The sequence below is a fragment of the Neofelis nebulosa genome, chromosome 1, assembly GCF_028018385.1.
Source record: "Neofelis nebulosa isolate mNeoNeb1 chromosome 1, mNeoNeb1.pri, whole genome shotgun sequence".
Classification (NCBI taxonomy): Eukaryota; Metazoa; Chordata; class Mammalia; order Carnivora; family Felidae; genus Neofelis; species Neofelis nebulosa.
In genome coordinates, this window is record NC_080782.1 from 86,986,263 (window position 1) to 87,006,680 (window position 20,418).

Genomic DNA, 20,418 nt, shown 5'->3' on the forward strand with positions numbered 1-20,418 from the left:
TGAATGTGTTTATGACGTCCAATGTACAAAAATGCAACAGATGACAATCTCTAAATTAAAATAAACCTAAAAGCTCACTATATTTTCTTTCATAGCTGAGATTAACAAGTATTATAAGCGATTACTTCTGATTTAAAAATGAATAACTTTACTTCATTTGCAGTGAATAAACGAAAACAAACAAAAATCATACCTAGTCTAGGAGGAAATGAAGTTAAAGGAGCCATGATAAGGTCAACATAAGTTAAATTCACAAGGAAATATTCTTCTAGCTCTGGTATGTCGTCCTGCAAAAATTATATCCATTAGATTCCCTATAGTTACACTCTCAAAGTCATGACCTCTCATAAGCAGTTTTTAAAATTATCTGGTAAATATATACACTTAAGTAGTATATAGCAACAAGTATAAAAATGCAAAGCTAGAATAGAAAAAATTTAAAATTTTAAATAAACATTCTTGGCTATGATGTTTTTTTCAGATTTGACACCAAAAGCAAAAGTATAAATAACCAAGTGGGACTACAACACACTAAAAAGCTTCTGCACAGCAAAGGAAACCATCCACAAAATGAAAAGACAACCAATGGAATGGGAGAAAGTATTTGCAAATCACATATATGATAAAGAGTTAACATCCAAAATACATAAAGAACTGCTACAACTCAGCAGCCCCTCCCTCCAAAAAAACCCCACAAATAATCTGATTTAAAAATGTACAACAGATCTAGTTATTTTTCCAAGAAAGATGTGGCCAACACATACAGGAAAAGGTGCTCAATATCACTGATCATCATGGAAATGCAAATCAAAACCAGAATGAGACATTACCTTACATTTCTTAGAATGACTATTATCAAAAAGACAAGCGATAAATATTGGTGAGGATGTGGAGAATAGGGAGCCCTTGTGTACTGTTGGTGGGAATGTAAATTTGTACAGCCACTATGCGACACAATATGGAGGTTCCTCAAAGAATTAAAAATAGAACTACCATATAATCCAGCAATCCCACACCAGGGTATATACCCAAAGGTAGTAAAAACAGGGTATCGAAGAAATATCTGAACTCCCATGTCCGCAGAATTATTCACAGTAGCCAAGATACAGAAACTTAAGTGCCCATCAATGAGTGAATGGATGGGGAAGATGTGGTGTATATATACATGATGGAATATTATTCAGACACAAGGAAGACAGAAATCCTGCCATTTGCAACAACATGGATGGACCTAGAGGGCATTTTGCTAAGTGAAATAAACCAGACAGTGAAAAACAAATACTGCATGGTATCACTTATATGTGGAATATGAAAAAGAAAGAAAGAAAGAAAGAAAGAAAGAAAGAAAGAAAGAAAGAAAGAAAGAAAGAAAGAAAGAAAGAAAGAAAGAAAGAAAGAAAGAAAGTTAAACTCACAGAAACAGACAGTAGCAAACTGGTGGCCAGGGCCAGGGGCTGGGGGGTGGGAGAAATAAGGAGAAGTTGGTAAAAGAGTACAAACTCAGCTCTAAGATAAATAAGGTCCAAGGGTCTCATGTAAAACACAGTGACTATATAGGTAATAACACTGTTATCATATAATTGAAATTTTAAAAATTCTCAGACACAAAAAAAGATAAACAGGTCAGGTGATAAATATGTCCATTAAACAGATAGGAGGAATCTCTTTCACAATGTATACATGTATCAAATCACCACAGGGGCACCTGGGTGGCCCAGTCGGTTAAGCATCTGACTTGGGCTCAGGTCATTATCTCACAGTTTGTGAGTTTGAACCCCCGTCAGGCTCTGCACTGATGCTGTGGAAAGCTGCGTCAGATTTTCTCTCTCTCTGCCCCTTCCCCTGCTCATGTTCTCTCTCTCTCAAAGTAAATGAACTTTTTTTTAAAAAATCACAATATACATTTTAAATATCTTACAATTTTATATATATTTTAGATTCTGCATAAGTGATACCATGCAGTATTTAATATTTCAATAAAGCTGAAATTTAAAAAAAAATAATAAAAGTATAAACTTACACCTATTGTACGATAAGTTATTAGGTTCAACACACAAAACTGCTAATATATTTTTTCCTAAACTGATATGCCAACCAAAAACACAAATATACAAAACTAATAAAATTTAAATATAATGGAAGAAAAGAAGGTTTTAAATTACCTTACTATCCAATGATTGGAATGTGGAATACAATACCATGAAAAAAAAATACAGACTTCACAGTCAAGGAGACCTAACACCAAATTCTGTAATTTTAAGTGAGTTACTTAAAGCCTCAGCTTCCACCATGGGGGAAACAATTGGGGACTGTAATAATGATTAAAAATAATGAGTATGGAGTGCCTGGCCTACAGAGAGTCCTTTAAAAGTGATAGCTATTTGTGATGGTTAATTTTTTAATGTTTATTTATTGATTTTTGAGAGGGAGAGAGAGAAATAAAGGGCTTAAACAGGGGAAAGAGTAGAGAAGAAGGGATAGACACAGAATTCGAAGCAGGCTCCAGGCTCTCAGCTGTCAGCACAGAGCCCAATGCGGGCTCGAACTCACAAACTGTGAGATCATGACCTGAGATGAAGTCAGATGCTTAACCGACTAAGCCATCCAGGCACCCCTGTGATGGTTAATTTTAATACACTATTACTTTTAATCACTAGTGCCCATAACAGCATTGAAAATAAGGCAGATATCCAAAACTTAAGGACTAGCAAAACCCCTGTCAATCATGACAAGACAGTCAACAATATTTACATAAAAACCCAATGTCTGTGTGTGTGTGTGTGTGTGTGTGTGTGTGTGCATAGTGTCAGTACATACATTTTGTATTATTCATTTTATTAATGGAGATGTATTTCATTGTGAAAAAATAGGAAACGGTCTCTAAACTATCTTCTATACTATACAGACCAATGGGAGTTATAGAATCAGTTATGTAAAAGGGACAGTCCCTCACTCATCCCCACTGTTCCTCACTCTCATGCAGCAACTCCCCTATCACTGCTCACCCTGTCCCCCAACCCAGGCCTGGCTTATTTCTGTGTACAGGCCTGTAGTCTCTTAACCTCATGCCACTCAGGGAATAGAAAGGGCTACAAAGACCTAGGGAGGAAAAAAAAGGTAAACTGGAAACTCTATGTTCATAAAACTAGACTCTGCAAGGAAAAGAAGGGTTGGCTACATATTTTCTGTTTTAAAAATTATCATATCTAAGGAATAATCCATTTATTTATATTTACTTATTGTATTAATAGGTTACATATTTGAAAGAAGACTTGGCTTAATGTTTTGTTTTGTTTTTACCAAATCATGTTACATGTCACATGCTGAGTATTACCTTTTATCTTAAGGCTCCAGAGATCTCATACTACTGTATGAGGTCACTATGCAATGGTAATCAACAAAGTGTAAGAGTTACTAACTTCAGATGATGAATGGTTTACACTACTTAGAATTTTCTAAAAGTAAAAAGCTTCTGAGCAAATAAAACCTTTTCAAAAACAGAAGCCCCAAAATACAGACTAGTTGAAAATTATTTTTCTAAAGCAGTATTTATGGTCTTCCCTCCAACACACATACATACCATCTCCTACCTTCTCTATACATACTACTTTCATAAACCTTTCGGAAACGTATGCAGGTAGCTGAAGCACTGGGTCCCAAAACAGCATGAGGTTTTACAAGATGAAAAATCATTTAAAATGTAATTTCAGTCACCAGTGATAACTTTAAGTTTGACCGTAATCACATTTTATGCCATCAGCCTCCAGTGAGTTTCTCAGTATCTCTAATTTAACCATTCCTAACAACTAAAATGCTGACCTACACGGATTTGCTGGTCCAACGAATCCTTTGGAGTAATCAAAATGCTTCCCTGGAATCTCGTAAGACAATGCCTATCTTAAAGGGGACTGCCCTAAGGAAGTTCTCTTTATCAGGAGATGTTTCTATAACAAAATACACAACAACAGACCAGCCTATTTTGACAAGAACAGAAACCCCAGTGTGGTTGTAAAAAAAATCACAAAAGGAAATAAGCTGATTTAAAGGCACTATAATATTCCATCAATTTCTACTTTCTTTGTGGTTATTTGGATTTAATATAACAATAGCAAAATAGTTTTACCTCAAGTATAGTAATGTTGATGGCTGCTGCTGTTTCCCCTTCTTCTAAAATCAGAGAGCCAACTACTGAGACAAAGTCAACATCTGGCTCAGCAAGGTTTCCTTCTGTTTGGTTCTTTAGACTCAACATTCCAGGAACCGTGGTATATGTGACATTAATGGCTCCTAATTGAATTGGATGAGAAGAGATTTTATAATTACTTAAACTTTTAAAATAATATCTTAGTGTTAACTTTTTGACTTTCCTAAAAGCACCTGCAGTACCTTGTATTCTTGGCCCCAATTCCTTACCTTTTCCTATAACCTTGGCCTTGTAATACCTCAGTGATATCCCATTGTGGGTAAGGTATACTGATCTGCCTTCAGACTTTGAGTTTGGCTGTGACTTGTTTTGGCTGTTAGTACAAGGTAAAAGTGATTATCTGCTGGTTCTGAGCTTAGACCTCAAGGAGACTGGCAAGCTTTTGTTTACTTTCTTGGGCCTCTAATGACCCCAGGAGAAGAATGAGAGACATCTGGAGTAGGGCCACCCAGGCCAAACCCAATCTATGGTAGTGGACCCAGAACAAGCCTATTACTACACACTGCTGAGATTTTATGATTGTTACACAGCATTTCTGTGATGATAGATAATTACTTAAATCTTTCAAAAATAAGGAAGTTAGGAGCATCTGGCTGGCTAAGTCAGAAAAGCATGTGACTCTATAAAGAACTCATCATACTCAACACCCAAAAAACAAATAATCCAGTGAAGAAATGGGCAAAAGACAAGAATGGGACACTTCCCTGGATGTAAAGAAGACATCCAGATGGCCAACCAATGCATGAAAAAAATGCTCAATATCACTCATCATGAGGGAAATACAAATGGAAACCACGGAAAAACATTCTGTGCTCATGGACTGGAAGAATAAATATTGTTAAAATGTCAATACTACCCAAAGTAATCTACACATTCAATGCAATCCCAATCAAAATTGCACCAGCATTCTTCTCGAAGCTAGAACAAGCAATACTAAAATTCATATGGAACCACAAAAGACCCCGAATAGTCAAAGTCATACTGAAGAAGAAAACCAAAGCAGGAGGCATCACAATCCCAGACTTTAGCCTCTACTACAAAGCTGTAATCATCAAGACAGCATGGTATTTGCACAAAAATGGACACATAGACCAATGGAATAGGATAGAGATGCAAGAATTGGACCCACAAATGTATGGTCAACTAATCTTGGACAAAGCAGGAACAAATATCCAATGAAAAAAAAGACAGTCTCTTTAACAAATGGTGCTGGGAGAACTGGACAGCAACATGCAGAAGAATGAAACTAGACCACTTTCTTACACCATTCATAAAAATAAACTCAAAATGGATCAAGGACCTGAATGTGAGACAGGAAACTATCAAAACCCTAGAGGAGAAAGCAGGAAAAAACTCTCTGACCTCAGCCACAGCAATTTCTTACTTGACACATCTCCAAAGGCAAGGGAATTAAAAGCAAAAATGAACTATTGGGACCTCATCAAGATGAAAATGTTCTGCACTGTAAAGGAAACAATCAACAAAACTAAAAGGCAACCAACAGAATGGGAATATATTTGCAAATGACATATCGAATCAAGGGTTAATATCCCAAATCTATAAAAAACTTATCAAACTCCACACCAGAAAAACAAAGAATCCAGTGAAGAAATGGGCAGAAGACATGAACAGAAGACACTTATCCAATGAAGACATCCAGATGGCCAACAGACACATGAAAAGATGCTCAATGTCACTCCTCATCAGGGAAATACAAATCAAAACCACACTGAGATACCACCGCACACCGGTCAGAGTAGCCAAAATGAACAAATCGGGAAACTATAGATGCTGGAGAGGATGTGGAGAAACGGGAACCCTCTTGCACTGTTGGTGGGAATGCAAATTGGTGCAGCCGCTCTGGAAAACAGTGTGGAGGTTCCTCAAAAAAACTAAAAATAGATCTACCCTATGATCCAGCAATAGCACTCCTAGGAATTTACCCAAGGGATACAGGAGTGCTGATGCATAGGGGCACTTGTACCCCAATGTTTACAGCAGCACTCTCAACAATAGCCAAATTATGGAAAGAGCCTAAATGTCCATCAATTGATGAATGGATAAAGAATATGTGGTTTATACATACAATGGAATACTACTTGGCAATGAGAAAGAATGAAATCTGGCCATTTGTAGAAACATGGATAGAACTGGAGAGTGTTATGCTAAGTGAAAAAAGTCAGGCAGACAAAGACAGATACCGTATGTTTTCACTCCCTGTGGATCCTGAGAAACTCAACAGAAGACCAGGGGAAGGAGAAGGCAGGGGAAAAGTTACAGAGAGAGAAGGAGGCAAACCATAAGAGACTCTTAAATACTGAGAATAAACTGAGGGTTCATGGCGGGGGTGGTTAGGGGAAAGTGAGTGATGGGCATTGAGGAGGGCACCTCTTGGAATGAGCACTGGGTGTTGTATGGAAACGAATTTGACAGTAAATTTCATTTAAAAAATAAATAAAATTTTAAAAAATAAAAATTAAAAAAAAACGGAAACCATAATGAGATACCACCTCACACCTGTCAGAATGGCTAACATTAACAACATGGCAACAACACATGTTGGCAAGAATGTGGAGAAAGAGGATCTCTTTTGCATTGCTGGTGGGAATGCACACTGGTATAGCCACTCTGGAAAATAGTATGAAGGTTCCTTAAAAAATTAAAAATAGACCTACCCTACAACCCAGCAAATAGCACTACTAGATATTTATCCACTGGATACAGGGGTGCTGTTTCGAAGGGGCACATGCACCCCAATGTTTATAGCAGCGCTATCAACAAACAGCCAAAGTATGAAAAGAGCCCAAATGTCCATCGATGGATAAATGGATAAGGAAGATGCGGTATATATATATATATATATAGTATATATATATATATATACAATGGACTATTACTTGGCAGTCAAAAAGAATGAAATCTTGACATTTGCAATTACGTGGCTGGAACTGTAGTGTATTATGCTAAGCGAAATTAGTCAAAGACAAATATCATATGATGTCATTCACATGAGGAATTTAAGATATAAAACAGATGAACATAAGGGAAGGGAAGCAAAAATAATATAAAAACAGGGAGGGGGACAAAACATAAGAGACTCTTAAATACAAAGAACAAACAGAGGATTGATGGAGGGGTTGTGGGAGGGGGAATGAGCTAAATGGGTAAGAGGCATTAAGGAATCTACTCCTGAAATCATTGTGGCACTATATGCTAACCAACTTGGAGTAAATTTAAAAATTAATTAATTAATTAATTTTTTAAAAAAAGCATGTGACTTGAGCTCAGGGTTGTAGGTTTGAGCCCCACGGTGGGTGTGGAGATTACTAAATAAATAAACAAATAAACTTCAAAAATAAAAAAGTTATAAAGTCTTGCTCTGACTTAACAAATAGTAAATTGTCTCTCCTATCTCTGATTTATTTTAGCAATGGCTTTCATCCACACACGTAGAATACTGAAAGAGCACCTGCCTGGAAACCCCATTCACTCTACAGTAACACAAACCTAGAGATCCAAATTCTCTGTTGATGAAAAGCTGAACTGTCATGTTAGCCTCCTGTAGCAAAACAAATCTTGACGAAAGAGCAAAATTTAAAACTCCATGCGGTTCATCACTGGCTTCTACAGTCAGGACAGCTGCATATCCTTGAGCATCCAGCAGAGCAATTCCTGCTGGTGGAACCCCTAAAAACATCAGGGATCACAAGAAATCTAACAGTGATTTGGCATTAACTTCTAAATACTTAAATTATAACCCCACCCTCTGAAACATATTGAAGCGCCCAAAAAGTGTTCTATTTCATTCAACCCTGTAACAGAAATCTTCACGTTGACAAACAGAACCTACATTTTAGTTTTCTTTTCCTAGATAGTAAATCATAAAATATTTTCACTTGACATACTATCATCATTTGCTATAATAATCATCCAAATTACAGAAATTGAGTAGAAATTAAAGGAAGTACCCAGATAATATACTCAAAATGATTAGATTCGAGCTATCTATATAACTGGCCCAAATCCAAATTGGTCTCCTAATATAAATTAATTACAGAAAAATTATTCTTTGGAAATGTATTTTATTCCAGAAAAAAATATTTAGCAAAACTTCTAGAGGTATTTCCTGAATCCACAAAGAGAAGAATTCCCATTTTGAGCTGATTGTTTTACATCTAACATTTTTATGAGACCGACAATATTCAAAGACATACTTTCAAAAAATAAAGTAATATTTCTTAATTAGTATGCATCTAGTTGTTAAATATAGACATAGCAAGTATTATTTTCTAAAAAGAACAATCTGCTAGAAAAAATTTTAAATTGAATTTTGAATTACCTTGTGTCCTGACATCGTAGAGAAGGACTTGGTATACTTCTTTCTCTTCAGGAATGTTGTCATCAAACAAATGCACAAATATCGTTTTATTCAATGACCCCTATGACAAAAAGAAAGAAGTTCATCCTTCCATTGCCACTGAACACAAAATATCTCTTGCTTTTATTGGCTTTATAAATTATGCATCTAAATAAATTTTCATTTAAACAAGCAGCCTGTGGATTAAAAAATAAATAAAAACCACTGACTCACGGGGAAACCAGGCTGAAAGTAGACAGCAGCTAATTACAGAGGATCCTGAATGCTGAGCTACTGAATGTAGATCTTATCGAATATGCAATGTAGCTCTACTAAAAATGTAAGACAAAGCAAAACGTTGGGGAGATTTCTATGGCAGTGGTGAATAGGAAAAAGGGGAACGATGAAAAAGGCCATGTTGCAGGAAAAGTAGGTACGAGAAGGCCAATGCAGTACTCGAGGCAGAAAGTTATGGAACGTGGCTTAATATCAAGGGAGTGGAAATGAGGAAGAAAAAGAATGAAACGGACTATCAAACAAGAATTCATACTGAGTACAGAAAAGAGGTGAAGATGGGAGAGTTATAATTAAATGGTGCTGATTTTCTATCCAAGAAATGCTCTTATAAAGTTATTTCCCACCAATCACCTTCTTTCAATCTATCAGAAAGAGCTTCTAAATGGAACCTCAAAAATTCAGTGTGAACAAGACATAAAAAGATACTTAAGAGCTAAATTTGTTACTGTCTTGCATTTAAAGTTCCAAGACAGTCAGGAGTAACAGAAAAGGACAAGCACTATCCATCCTGTTCAGAATGACACGGTGGACACCAGAAGTGGGAGGGCAGGAGAGCAGCAAGAGAGCTTGGCTCAAATACAAAGTTGATATCTACGATTTCCTTCAAGTAAGTCTGCCAAAGACACAGGAAAAACAAACTCACTTTCTAAAATATATTTATTTATTTATTTATTTTGAGAGAGAGAGAGAGAGAGAGAGAGAGAGAGAGAGAGAGAGAGAGAACGAACATGCATATGCAGTGGAGGGGCAGAGAGAGAGAGAGCGAATCCCAAGCAGTGGTCAGCGTAGAGCCCAATGCAGGGCTCAATCTCATGAATCGTGAGAAGATGAACTGAGCCAAAATCAGGAGACAGAGCCTTAACTGACAGCCATCAAGGCACCCTGCCCCGGGCACTTTTTAAGTCTTAGATATTCTTCGAGTAATGTTCTTCCTCTAGGTTTCAAAGAGAACTCTCACATCAATCTCTGTTAATCCTTGTTTTACATAATCAGAGTTTTCCCATTTTCTTCAAAATATAGTAAAACCTTGGATTGTGAGTAACTTGTTTTGCAAGTGTTCCACAAGTAAACATTTCTAATAAATTTTAACTTTATAAACGAGCAATGTCTTGCAAAACGAATAGTACATGACACTGAATGTCACATGATCATAAGTGAGCCAATGGTTCTTGAAATTCACTTTGATATATGAGTGCTTTGGATTATAAGCATGTTTCCAGGACGAATTATGCTCGCAAACCAAGGTTTTACTTACATTGTTTTCTCTACATAGCTGTGTTAAATCTTTTCTTTGTAGTAATACCTCAGGAAAGAAGAGTTGTCCAGTAGAGTTACCAAAATTGAGTTCTAGATTTTCCCCAATAATTTTCCAGTTAACAGAAACATTTCCTCGACCAGGGGGTGTTCTTACCACATGGAATTGCAAAATTTCTCCTGCAAATGAAACGTAAAGATTGATAAATGTTTAACAGAAAATAAATAGCACTTGAACCCAACAAAACCCCAATTCCAAACATGCAACTATTACAGCACCTTTTCTACGAACATTAAAAGGCTGTCCTGTTTTGAATTTTCCAGAAGCTTTACACATGCTTATTGTTTAACATAGGGATCCCATTTTTAACTACTTTCATTTAGTAGAACTTCAGGAAGTTCAATATGTGTAAGTTACCAAAAGCACATGCTAAAATGGGAAACACAAACTTTCATACACTCCAAAACATGCACCAGAACATAAATGTTCTGTAAATTAAAGGGGAAAAAAGTCCTTATGGTCAAAACTAGTAATAACACAAGTAAATTCTTCCTTTACTTCTCAAAAGGACACAAATTCCTTACACTGATATGCAATGTGATTTTACACAATGCATGCATAAAAATGCTTGCAAATACCTGAAAATCACATTTCTTCAAATTGTAACTTACATATACCATCAATGATTTTGTTTTATAGAAAGAAATACAAAGGAAAGGTGTCAAATATGTACATCAGCCTCTGTAACTTCACCAAAGTTACGGTCTTCCTTCCTGGATGATTGAGGTATTTTAGATACTTTCCATTCTTGGCTTTTACCCTTACATAATACTTTGTAAAATTGAAGAAAATCATGACAATCATTTCTTTTCAACTACTCAAAGAGGAAAGTAAGTTCCTAGGAAGTATTGCTGATGGCCACATTGCTTGTTGAGAACATATGCTCAATTCAAAAGTCACAGATGATGATGAACACAAAGTTAATGAACTATATCACTAAAAAAATAATTTTTAATGAAAAGATAAATGGAATGGTGTTCCAAAGACTTTAAAAGAACACGAGTTATTTATATTTGTGGCATAGACTTATAGTTGAAATCCATGCATATTCACTCCAAGTATCACTTTTACTTAGTTATCCAATAAGCAAACACTTCTAACACTCTTTAAACAAGGAGAGGAGAAATAAGACAAATATGTTTACATTTTCTAATATTTTTCTAATAGTTTTTAAATTACTACAATGTTTTTTATTTCTGAAGGTATTTTCTGAGAGAAATGTTTCTTAAAATATCATGGATTAATTAACTTAAAGTTTATCTTAATTCCAGTTACTAAAAAACAAAATAAAAATTTCATGCTAAAGTTAAGCACTCATAACTAATTTTAGGGCAATTAATTTTCTCGGGAGAGTGGAAAACATAAGGCAAAAGTATCAGATTTCTAAATAAGATTTCCCAGATACTTTAATGTATACATTTTTAACTGTTTTAATACAAGAAAAAATTAATCACCATTACATTAGTAGACTATGTCTGAGAACATATATTTTTTTTTTGAACCATATAGGGACTGCTAGTTAGGAATCAATTTATCTCAAGGTTAGTGAAAGAAAGCCTGCAGAATGAGCCATAACTGCCAAGATATCATTCAAAATTTATATACTTGTAGAATTCATATGAACAAAAGACAGGCACCACTATGAAATCCTAGAGTTCCTCTATTGTATACCTTCTAGAATTTCTCATAGGGCAGCTCTGTATTCAATGAAGGGTTTACTAACTGAGAGACATAAAGAGAGCCTTGGAGTAATTAAGCAATTTCACCTACAGTGTGGTCTGGTGACACAAATAAAAAGGTTTATAGTCATGGTTTATTAAATTTTTTTAAGTCCCAAAACTTACTAATAGTGAAAGAAGAATATTACAGAAGTTTGATCAAGTGCTAAAAATGCATTATGAACACAAGTGACAAGAAAACAAAATGTAGGTCAATATAGATCCACGTTTAAGGGGAACCTATAATCATAATAATAAAATATATGACTACAAGATTGTACACGGAGATCTGTGGGAAAATATACCATTAAAAAGTGAAAATAAAAATGAAATGCTAAGGAGAGAAAAAAAGTAAAGTCCTCCTACAAACTTAATGCGCATAAAATGCTCAAAGTCTAAAAACACCCATTTGATACCACCTTTAAAAATTTAACAAGTTACCATGCAAGTAACTTGCAAGACAATACTGCAAGAAACACAGCTTGAAGAAGGATACACACACAAACACACACATATAAATAAATGGTAAAGAAAGTATTCCTTAAATACAATCATGTAAGCCCACTGTAAATCATGTGAAAAAGCATAAAGAGGGTGAAAATTTTCCTAACAAATAATCAAAATGACAGTAGTGATATTGCCTCTTTAGGAAAGACTCCCAGGAACCAGGTCCATTTAATATGCTTCCTGGGAAAAATTATCAGAGTTACCCTCTACCTGGATGAAGAGTCAAGAAACAGTCACAGGAAAAGGAAGACTTAGAAACAGGTGCTTAGTCTTTTAAGAATAAAAGGCAAGGACAAAAGGAATGCCCTACAGAGGGCAAGTTATAATTGTCATATAAATATTTTGCTAGGTGCTATGCTACAGTGCCTTCTAGTTTTTGCCCAGAATGAAAGCCTAAGCAATGCCCTTACCTACAGGAGAGTCTGACGACATTCGCAGAAGATCATTTTGATATAAAATGCAGAGTCCACCAAAAGTTGGTGATACCATAGAACTCTAAAACAGAAGATCTATCATATAGCATCTAGGCCTAGCCTAATGCAGATTAAGAAATATAAATGTAAAATGTATTTTAACAACTTTAAGTGTTTTGTTTCGTCTACCTGTTCCCAAAACAAACCAGGAGTCTTTCTAAAAGATAAACATCAACTATACCGTGTCCAATAATAATGGAAATTAAAACAAAGGAAATGTATTTTAACAGATACATGTACACATGCCATATATATATATATATATGGACCATCCAAATTAACTTCCCTCTACCATAAACAGAAAATGATTTAAACTAATTATAGGAACATGAATCATGTGCAACACAAACTGTCAATATGAACAATTGAGAAAAACGTTGAGTGTGTCTACTCTATAGCAGCTCTGTATGTTTAAAAATTGCATTTCTTGTTCAAATCTCTCCCTAAAAAAGATTCAAACTGTCTCTGAAAAAAGGCACATTTTTAAATCCATTGAATATGGCATGATGCTTATGATGCTGCTGAGTTGATGACCGAGTGACACATCTACCATGGATTTATAACTGGCACACATATAGTTTTCAACCACAGTAAAAATCTATTGCCCCCTATTTTTAAATTTGTCCATTCCATTTGAAAGAAAGTAATATTTACCATAGGGCATCTGTCCAATTGCTTTACAACAAAAAGAAGAAATAGAATTCTACAGAATTTAGTACACTGTTGAGCACGGAGGCAATTCCTCTCCACGAACTAAAAAGGTATTCCAGAGCCAGAAGTTCAGGATAGTCCACATTTTAAACCTAAACATATAAATGAAACTCCAACACTAGGCCAAAAGCAGGGTTAACACTAGTTAAGTCCACATGGCATGATTTTTTTTTTACCCTGTTTAAATTTTTTTTAATGTCTATTCATTTTGAGAGAGAAACAGAGCCTAAGTGGGGGAAGGGCAGAGAGTGAGAGGGAGACACAGAATCTGAAGCAGGCTCCAGGCTCTGAGTTGTCAGCACAGAGCCCGACACAGGGCTCGAACCAACAAAGTGCAAGATCATAACCTGAGCCGAAGTCAGATGTTTAACCAACTGAGTCACCCAGGCGCCTCTTACTGTTTGTGTAGCAGTTATCTTGAAGAATCACCATGAAATTCTCATTAATTCACTTTGGTAAACATATATGGTTGATACACATTTCTCTGTGCAAGCTTATGGTAACATACACACAAAATTCTAAATTCTTGAGGCTCAATATAATGTTTTTGAAAAAAGAAAATAGGGGTACCTATGTGGCTCAGTCAGTTAAGCGTCCGACCTCGGCTCAGGTCAGGATCTCAGTTTGTGAGTTCGAGCCCCGCATCGGGCTCTGTGCTGACAGCTCAGAGCCTGGAGCCTGCTTCGGATTCTGTGTCTCCCTCTCTCTCTGCCCCTCCCCTACTCATGCTCTGTCTCTCTCTCTCTCTCTCTCTCTCTCTCTCAAAAATAAATAAACATTTTTTAAAAAGGGAAAAAGAATTAATTTAGACTCTTGAAAAAACTTATGAATAAAGGTTTAGGAAAGCATGTAAAGGAATCGAATTCACCTCAAATTTTATTTAGAAAATAAGAAAAATCTAGGGAGCCCTCATGCAAGCAGTAAAAGTAAGTCAGTGTTTTATTTCCAGTACCAAACTCATGCCTTCAGAGAAACATGATAACACACATTTTTGACCAATAACACAAGTGGCCTACTGATTTTAATTACTAGTTCTTTTTTCTCTTTGCAAAAAAAAACCCCATAAATACATACAAGTTACAAGCCCACAGACAATGCTTTTGGTTATTAACAAAATGAAAATGTTTTAAAAGTTTCTAGAAGGGCTTATTTCAACTTCTAAACTTATCTTGCTACAAAGCAAGCACTTTGTGGATGGGCACTGATGTGAGGACCCTACTTGGAGGAGCACTGCCTGAAGACTTCCACGTTCTTAGATATTTGCTTCCCACCCCAAGTTGTCCTTTAAAATCCTCTACATTTACTACTGTTTCCTCCAGCCCATTTGGGAATCTAATCTCACTTGCTCCCCATGTTACTTTCTTCTTCTGATAATGAGTGAAAACACACTCTTCTCTCAGTCTCTTCCCACCTCGGGGAGAGCCTTCTCTCTCTCCCAAAAGGTCTTTTTTCTTTCCCAGCACTTCAGCCTGGTGTTCCACATGGCTCCATCTTTAACACCTTGCTTTTCTTCCTCTATCCACAAAGATCTTATTAATTTTCCTCACTTCAACTATTATCTCTAAAAATCCAATTTCCACCTATAAGCTGAGATAGTCAGGGTCTCTGATCAATTTGCTTCTCTCACATGGACATTGGTACTCAAAGTCATTATTCTTTCAACTCAAATCATGTGAAATATTTACCAAAAGTTCCTACAACGTCAAGTTATGCAGCAGATTAAATTCAAGTAAAACATGTTTTCTTCTCACAGATTTCCCTATACAGTAGTAATGGACTTTGAGTTCACACAGTATTGTGTTTAAGCTCCACTATGAATAATTGTGTGCTACTTAATTTATCAGAAATTCAGTCTCCTTGTAAGAATATGAGGTGTATACTATTATACCCACTTTATAGGACTAGTGTTCAAATGAAGTATAATAACGGATGTTAAATGTCTGGCACACAGAAGAGACTCACTAAATGTTATTGCTGCTGTCATTATTATTAAGATTAACTTCTACAATGACTTTTATATTACAAATATTTTTTTGAGAGTTGATGATCTGTCTTTAGACTGCACTTCCAGCAACCTGTTAGTCATTTTTATTATCGCTATGACAACATGAGATTCTAAACCATAATAAAAGGGAAGAGTGTTGAAAAACAGCTCAGACACTTGTACTGGGAAGTTAAATAAACTCCCATGTTTAGAGTAAGGTAAAAGGTAATGCACACTAAAACATATGTAGTTTCCAGCACAGCAATTAACTAGCTGTATGACCTTGTCAAGTCACCTAATCTGTGTCTTAGTTTCCTCATCTGTAAAACACAAGTCCAAATACATGAGCTATATCCTTGTCATTTCTTATCTTTCTGAAGTACAGTTATTTATTCTTCTAAATACAAACTATAGTGAAGCAAGTTATAAATACCAGTTTTATCTCAAACAGGCTTATTCAAAGACAAAAGACATTGCTAAAATGTTTTAAGTAAAAATTAGCTCATATATGCAAAACCCTACATATGATGTAAAATATTAAGTGAGGATTCAAGAAAATCTTTATTTTTAAAGAAAAAATGGACACATTCTAATTTTTTTCTAGTTTGGCACTTCATTCATAAAATACATCAACATGATATAAAATCCACACTGAAATATTCTCCAACTGCAAACTACTATTTGTTTTGAACAAGGAGCCAGTGTTTCACAGTTTAATATCAACAACTATCACTAAGTACATAGACACTTGCTAGGAACTATGATAAGCACTTTACATTCATTAACTCATGTAATCCTAAAAAAACTATGACGTAAGTAGTATTTCTTGTCATTTAACATACGAGAAAGCTGAGCACCCCAAGTCTAACTCCCTTAAAATCACACCAGTGGGAGGAAGCAAGCTGGAATCTTCAAGGCTCCTAAGTATTTGCACAGTTCACTATAGAGCCCTCTCCCAGCTAAGTTCCATGCACACTATATACACAGCTCTACAAAATAACGAAAGGATAAAAAAGAAACACCGGAAACTTTAAAAGAATAAACAAAAAATGACTTCCATGGAAAAGAGAATGAATGTGCTGAACAAAAAAAGGAACCCACCTTCATGGCCTATGACAGATCTCGAAGTTGTCTGAAAGCTAACAATTCCCGCCACGTTGTCATTGGCCAAAATATTCACTCTAACAGTGCTGGAGCTGGGCAAAATTCTACTTCCCCCTTCAGTGTACACCAAACTAACTATGATGCTTTCATCATCCTCTGGCTCAGAATCATCCAAAATGGCTAAGATGGCCGTCTTTTTGGTTTCACCTATTAAAAAAAAATTAGTACAATAAAAACCGAAGTAACAAAATCATCAACATACAGAATTCACGAAAGTCCCAAATTATTTCCATTTTAAAAAGGTAAGGGGCACCTGGGTGGCTCAGTCGGTTAAGCGTCCAACTGCTGATTTAGGCTCAGGTCGTGATCTCACCATTCATGAGACGGAGCCCTGTCTTGGGCTCTGCAATGGCAACGCGGAGGCTGCATGGGATTCTCTCTCTCCCCCTCTCTCTCTGACCCTCCCTGCTCAAGTTCTTTCATTCTCAAACAAACATTTTTAAAAAGTTAAGTAAAAACATGTAAGTGAATATCATGAACAGTATTAGTGCCACTATAAGCAAAAGTTGTATGTTAATCTGTATATCCTTTCACACATAAAACCCTGTAAAATTTTATTAACATGGACAGATTGCAGAGAAGGACATTTTGAATTATGGAAAAAATTTTTAAAGGGTAGAATTATTTCAAAGAATCACAGTTTTATTCCTGGTCTTTGCCTAGAACAATGACCTAGCCAGGGAAAGGATTTCTAAAGCATGTTCTTTCAGAAACACCTCTCTCTCTAGGTGAGTGCAGTCTCATTCTCATTCTGGCATTGCTGTGAATAATTTTCTTTAGGTAATCGAGCCAATACCTCCCTAAAAGACTAGGAACACTTAGGAAATAGCAGTCAAAGAGTGGCAAACAGAAAAGGGATGGCAAATTCTGAGTGAAAAGAACCAGCCTGAATGAGATGAGTCTTTGGATAACTAGATGACAGCATCAAATATCAGTTTCCAAGAGGTGGGGAAATGAAGGAAAAAGGCAAAAGAGGAATTCAGAGGGCTGTGTAACAATGACAAGGCTCAAGCAATCTATTTTCCCATTTGCACTAGGATCCCACTAGTGTGCATGAAGCAACACTAAACACCTCTAAACATGACACGGCTTCTGCAGATCAGCCTATTTTCCTCCACCTAATTCTTTACCACTTTCTGGAAAGAGGATGAAAGGGTGAGATGAGAAAAGGCAGGAAAAAGGAGAAAGGGGATACGAATGCATGTTCTCTCACGACCCTGTTGCATTTCATCAATTCACAGTATCATGACTGCCTCAAGAGACTACAGATTATCTAAGAATCTGGGTTAGATATTAAATATAGTCCATTTTGTGTGATGCTAAAATTATAATTCAAGGTAATACTAACCTATAAAGTATATTACTTTTTAAATTTTGGTGGGGGGAAAATGAGTGGAGGATGGGCAGAGTGAGAGGGAGAGAGAGAATCTTAAGCAGGTTCCTCATCCAGTGCAGAGGTGAATGTGGGGCTCGATCTCACAACCAAGAGATCATGACAACAAAATCAAGAGTCAGACGCTTAATCCACTTAGCCATCCAGGCGCCCCAATGCTATTACTTTATATAACTTTCTCTGTAGTTACTACAGCTGCTGGAAAATCTAACTTTAAATTTTCATCTCCAGTCATCCTCATTATGTTTTCATTATTTCCTTTGAAATAAGGAGAAATGTTACCAATTACCAACCTGCGGTCCCCACTCCACCAAGCATATCATATTCCATTATTCCCAAAATCATTTACTAGGAAATAACCATTATAGAAATGTGATGTACTATTTTTAAAATTTACTTTTAAATTTTAATAATTTACTTTTAAAATTTATTTTTAAAATTTACTTTTAAAATTTATTTTTAAAATTAAAATATAATGCTTATTAGATATGTCAAAAAGTATACTACATATGCATCATGATCATGACCTCCAATTACTATTTCTAAAAACAGTATATGCAAAAAAGTTAAACAACAAAAGATGTAATCAATTGCTCTAATACATGGAATTGTGAATAATATTTATTTCCTTCTTTTTTTTGTATATTGTGAGGCTTTTTTAAGTGTCCATTTTTTCATTCAGGCAAACTCTATGCTAAAAACTATATGGAATCTATAATTGCCCAAATCAGGATTTAAACAATGATCTTAATAAAGATATCTTTCTCCCACCCAAAGATAATTATTTTAACATCTAAACATTCCAAATCTAAATATCATGATTCAATTAGACCTGAAAAAGAAAACCCATGAATCCAACCCTAATTCTAATGTGTTGGCCAAGTTACCTATAATTATATTGTTCATGAAAATTTACAACAGTTATCCCATCCAAGCCTAAGAACATTATTATAAGTTGTTCTATCACTAGGCTTAATTTAATATGAATGAAGTCATCAAAGTTCATACTGTTTATACTTACAAATTATTTTCATTGAAAATTCTCATGGGTAAGAAGTATTGATAGATAGGAAAATGAGTATTAACTGAGAAGCTTTTTAATATGTACTAGAAAAATCAGGATAAATCTTCATGCCTAAATAGTATGAAATTTGGTAATTTCCCTTACAAAATTAGAACTTGCCTTAGAGTTGCCTGTTTCCTTAAAGGTACTGCTGTAACTATAAAGGAATAAGATACACACATTCCCTGAAAATCTTTTTTGAATAAACTAAAAGAGATACAAGTCACTCTACATATGCCATGTCAACTACTAACAAGCTAACTTCTTTTTTAAAACCATACTGCACTTTCATATATTAGCCACAATCTACACAGTAAGAATTCTTATGAACATTACCATAAAAATTGACTAGAATGACTTTACCAGGGGAAACCAAACCTCATTTAGAACCATCACTTACCTTCAGCAAAAGTCAGAATATCTCCAGCACCTACAAAATCTGAACCTTCAGTAGCAGTTCCACCAACAACACGCCATTCGACTGTCACCTGACCTAAGCTGCCCCCCGTCCTGAGGATCATCAGCTCCACTGTGGTTTGGGGCTGTTCCTGAACTTCGACATATAAGCCATCTTCTGAGGTATTGGGACTAATACTGTAGATCACAAACACTCCAAAGGCATCACCATTTAATGCTATGACAACTGTAGAAGTATTTGGCTGTCCTATGGTTGGTTGGTTTTCAAAACTGGCTGTGATGTTCATGAGGTGAACTTCAAGGAGAGAAATTAGAAAACTCTCATCCATCTCTGGGAAATCATCAGGAAGAATAGAAACTGTGAGATTTGCAAATTCATCACCTTCCAGCATTATGGCCCAATGCCTTGTCACAGGCTCATAGTCACTCCCAGCCACAGCCTGACCACTAAACAGAGATGCTACCCTTGTCATGTTTTTCCTGTAGGTCCAAGAGTCTGAGATGTTAACCAACGGACTGATCCATGATGTCATCCAAAAACAGTGGGGGCCCTCAGAAGCACTGAAAAATGAAAATGCCAAGCATGCATGTTCTTTGAGACACAAAGTGGCACAGGTATACTGGGGTTCCTCCATTGCAGAGACATTCACCCAAGTTCTCCACAGTGGGTCAGGCACCCCTTGAATTGGCGATTCATAGTAGGACAGTAAATCTTGACCTTCCTCCACCGCAAGAGCCACTACATCAATATCAGAAGTACTGTAGAACAACAACAGCTGACCAAAGTGCCCTCCGCTAAAACATGGAGTGACAAT

At 35.9% G+C, this 20,418-nt stretch overlaps 1 protein-coding gene across 6 annotated transcripts in view; it reads right to left on the reverse strand.

Annotated features, from left to right (window-relative positions):
• Positions 1–20,418, reverse strand: part of ADGRV1 (adhesion G protein-coupled receptor V1) — a 563,532-nt gene that overhangs the window by 426,210 nt on the left and 116,904 nt on the right. For all 6 annotated transcript variants that reach the window (XM_058727155.1, XM_058727147.1, XM_058727130.1 and 3 more), the window contains 7 exons: positions 19,587–20,398; positions 16,668–16,877; positions 10,162–10,292; positions 8,544–8,643; positions 7,712–7,891; positions 4,124–4,287; positions 194–287 (listed from right to left, as the gene is read on the reverse strand). In XM_058727155.1, the coding sequence (XP_058583138.1) occupies positions 194–287; positions 4,124–4,287; positions 7,712–7,891; positions 8,544–8,643; positions 10,162–10,292; positions 16,668–16,877; positions 19,587–20,398 (1,691 nt within the window). The remainder of the gene's footprint in view (positions 1–193; positions 288–4,123; positions 4,288–7,711; positions 7,892–8,543; positions 8,644–10,161; positions 10,293–16,667; positions 16,878–19,586; positions 20,399–20,418) is intronic.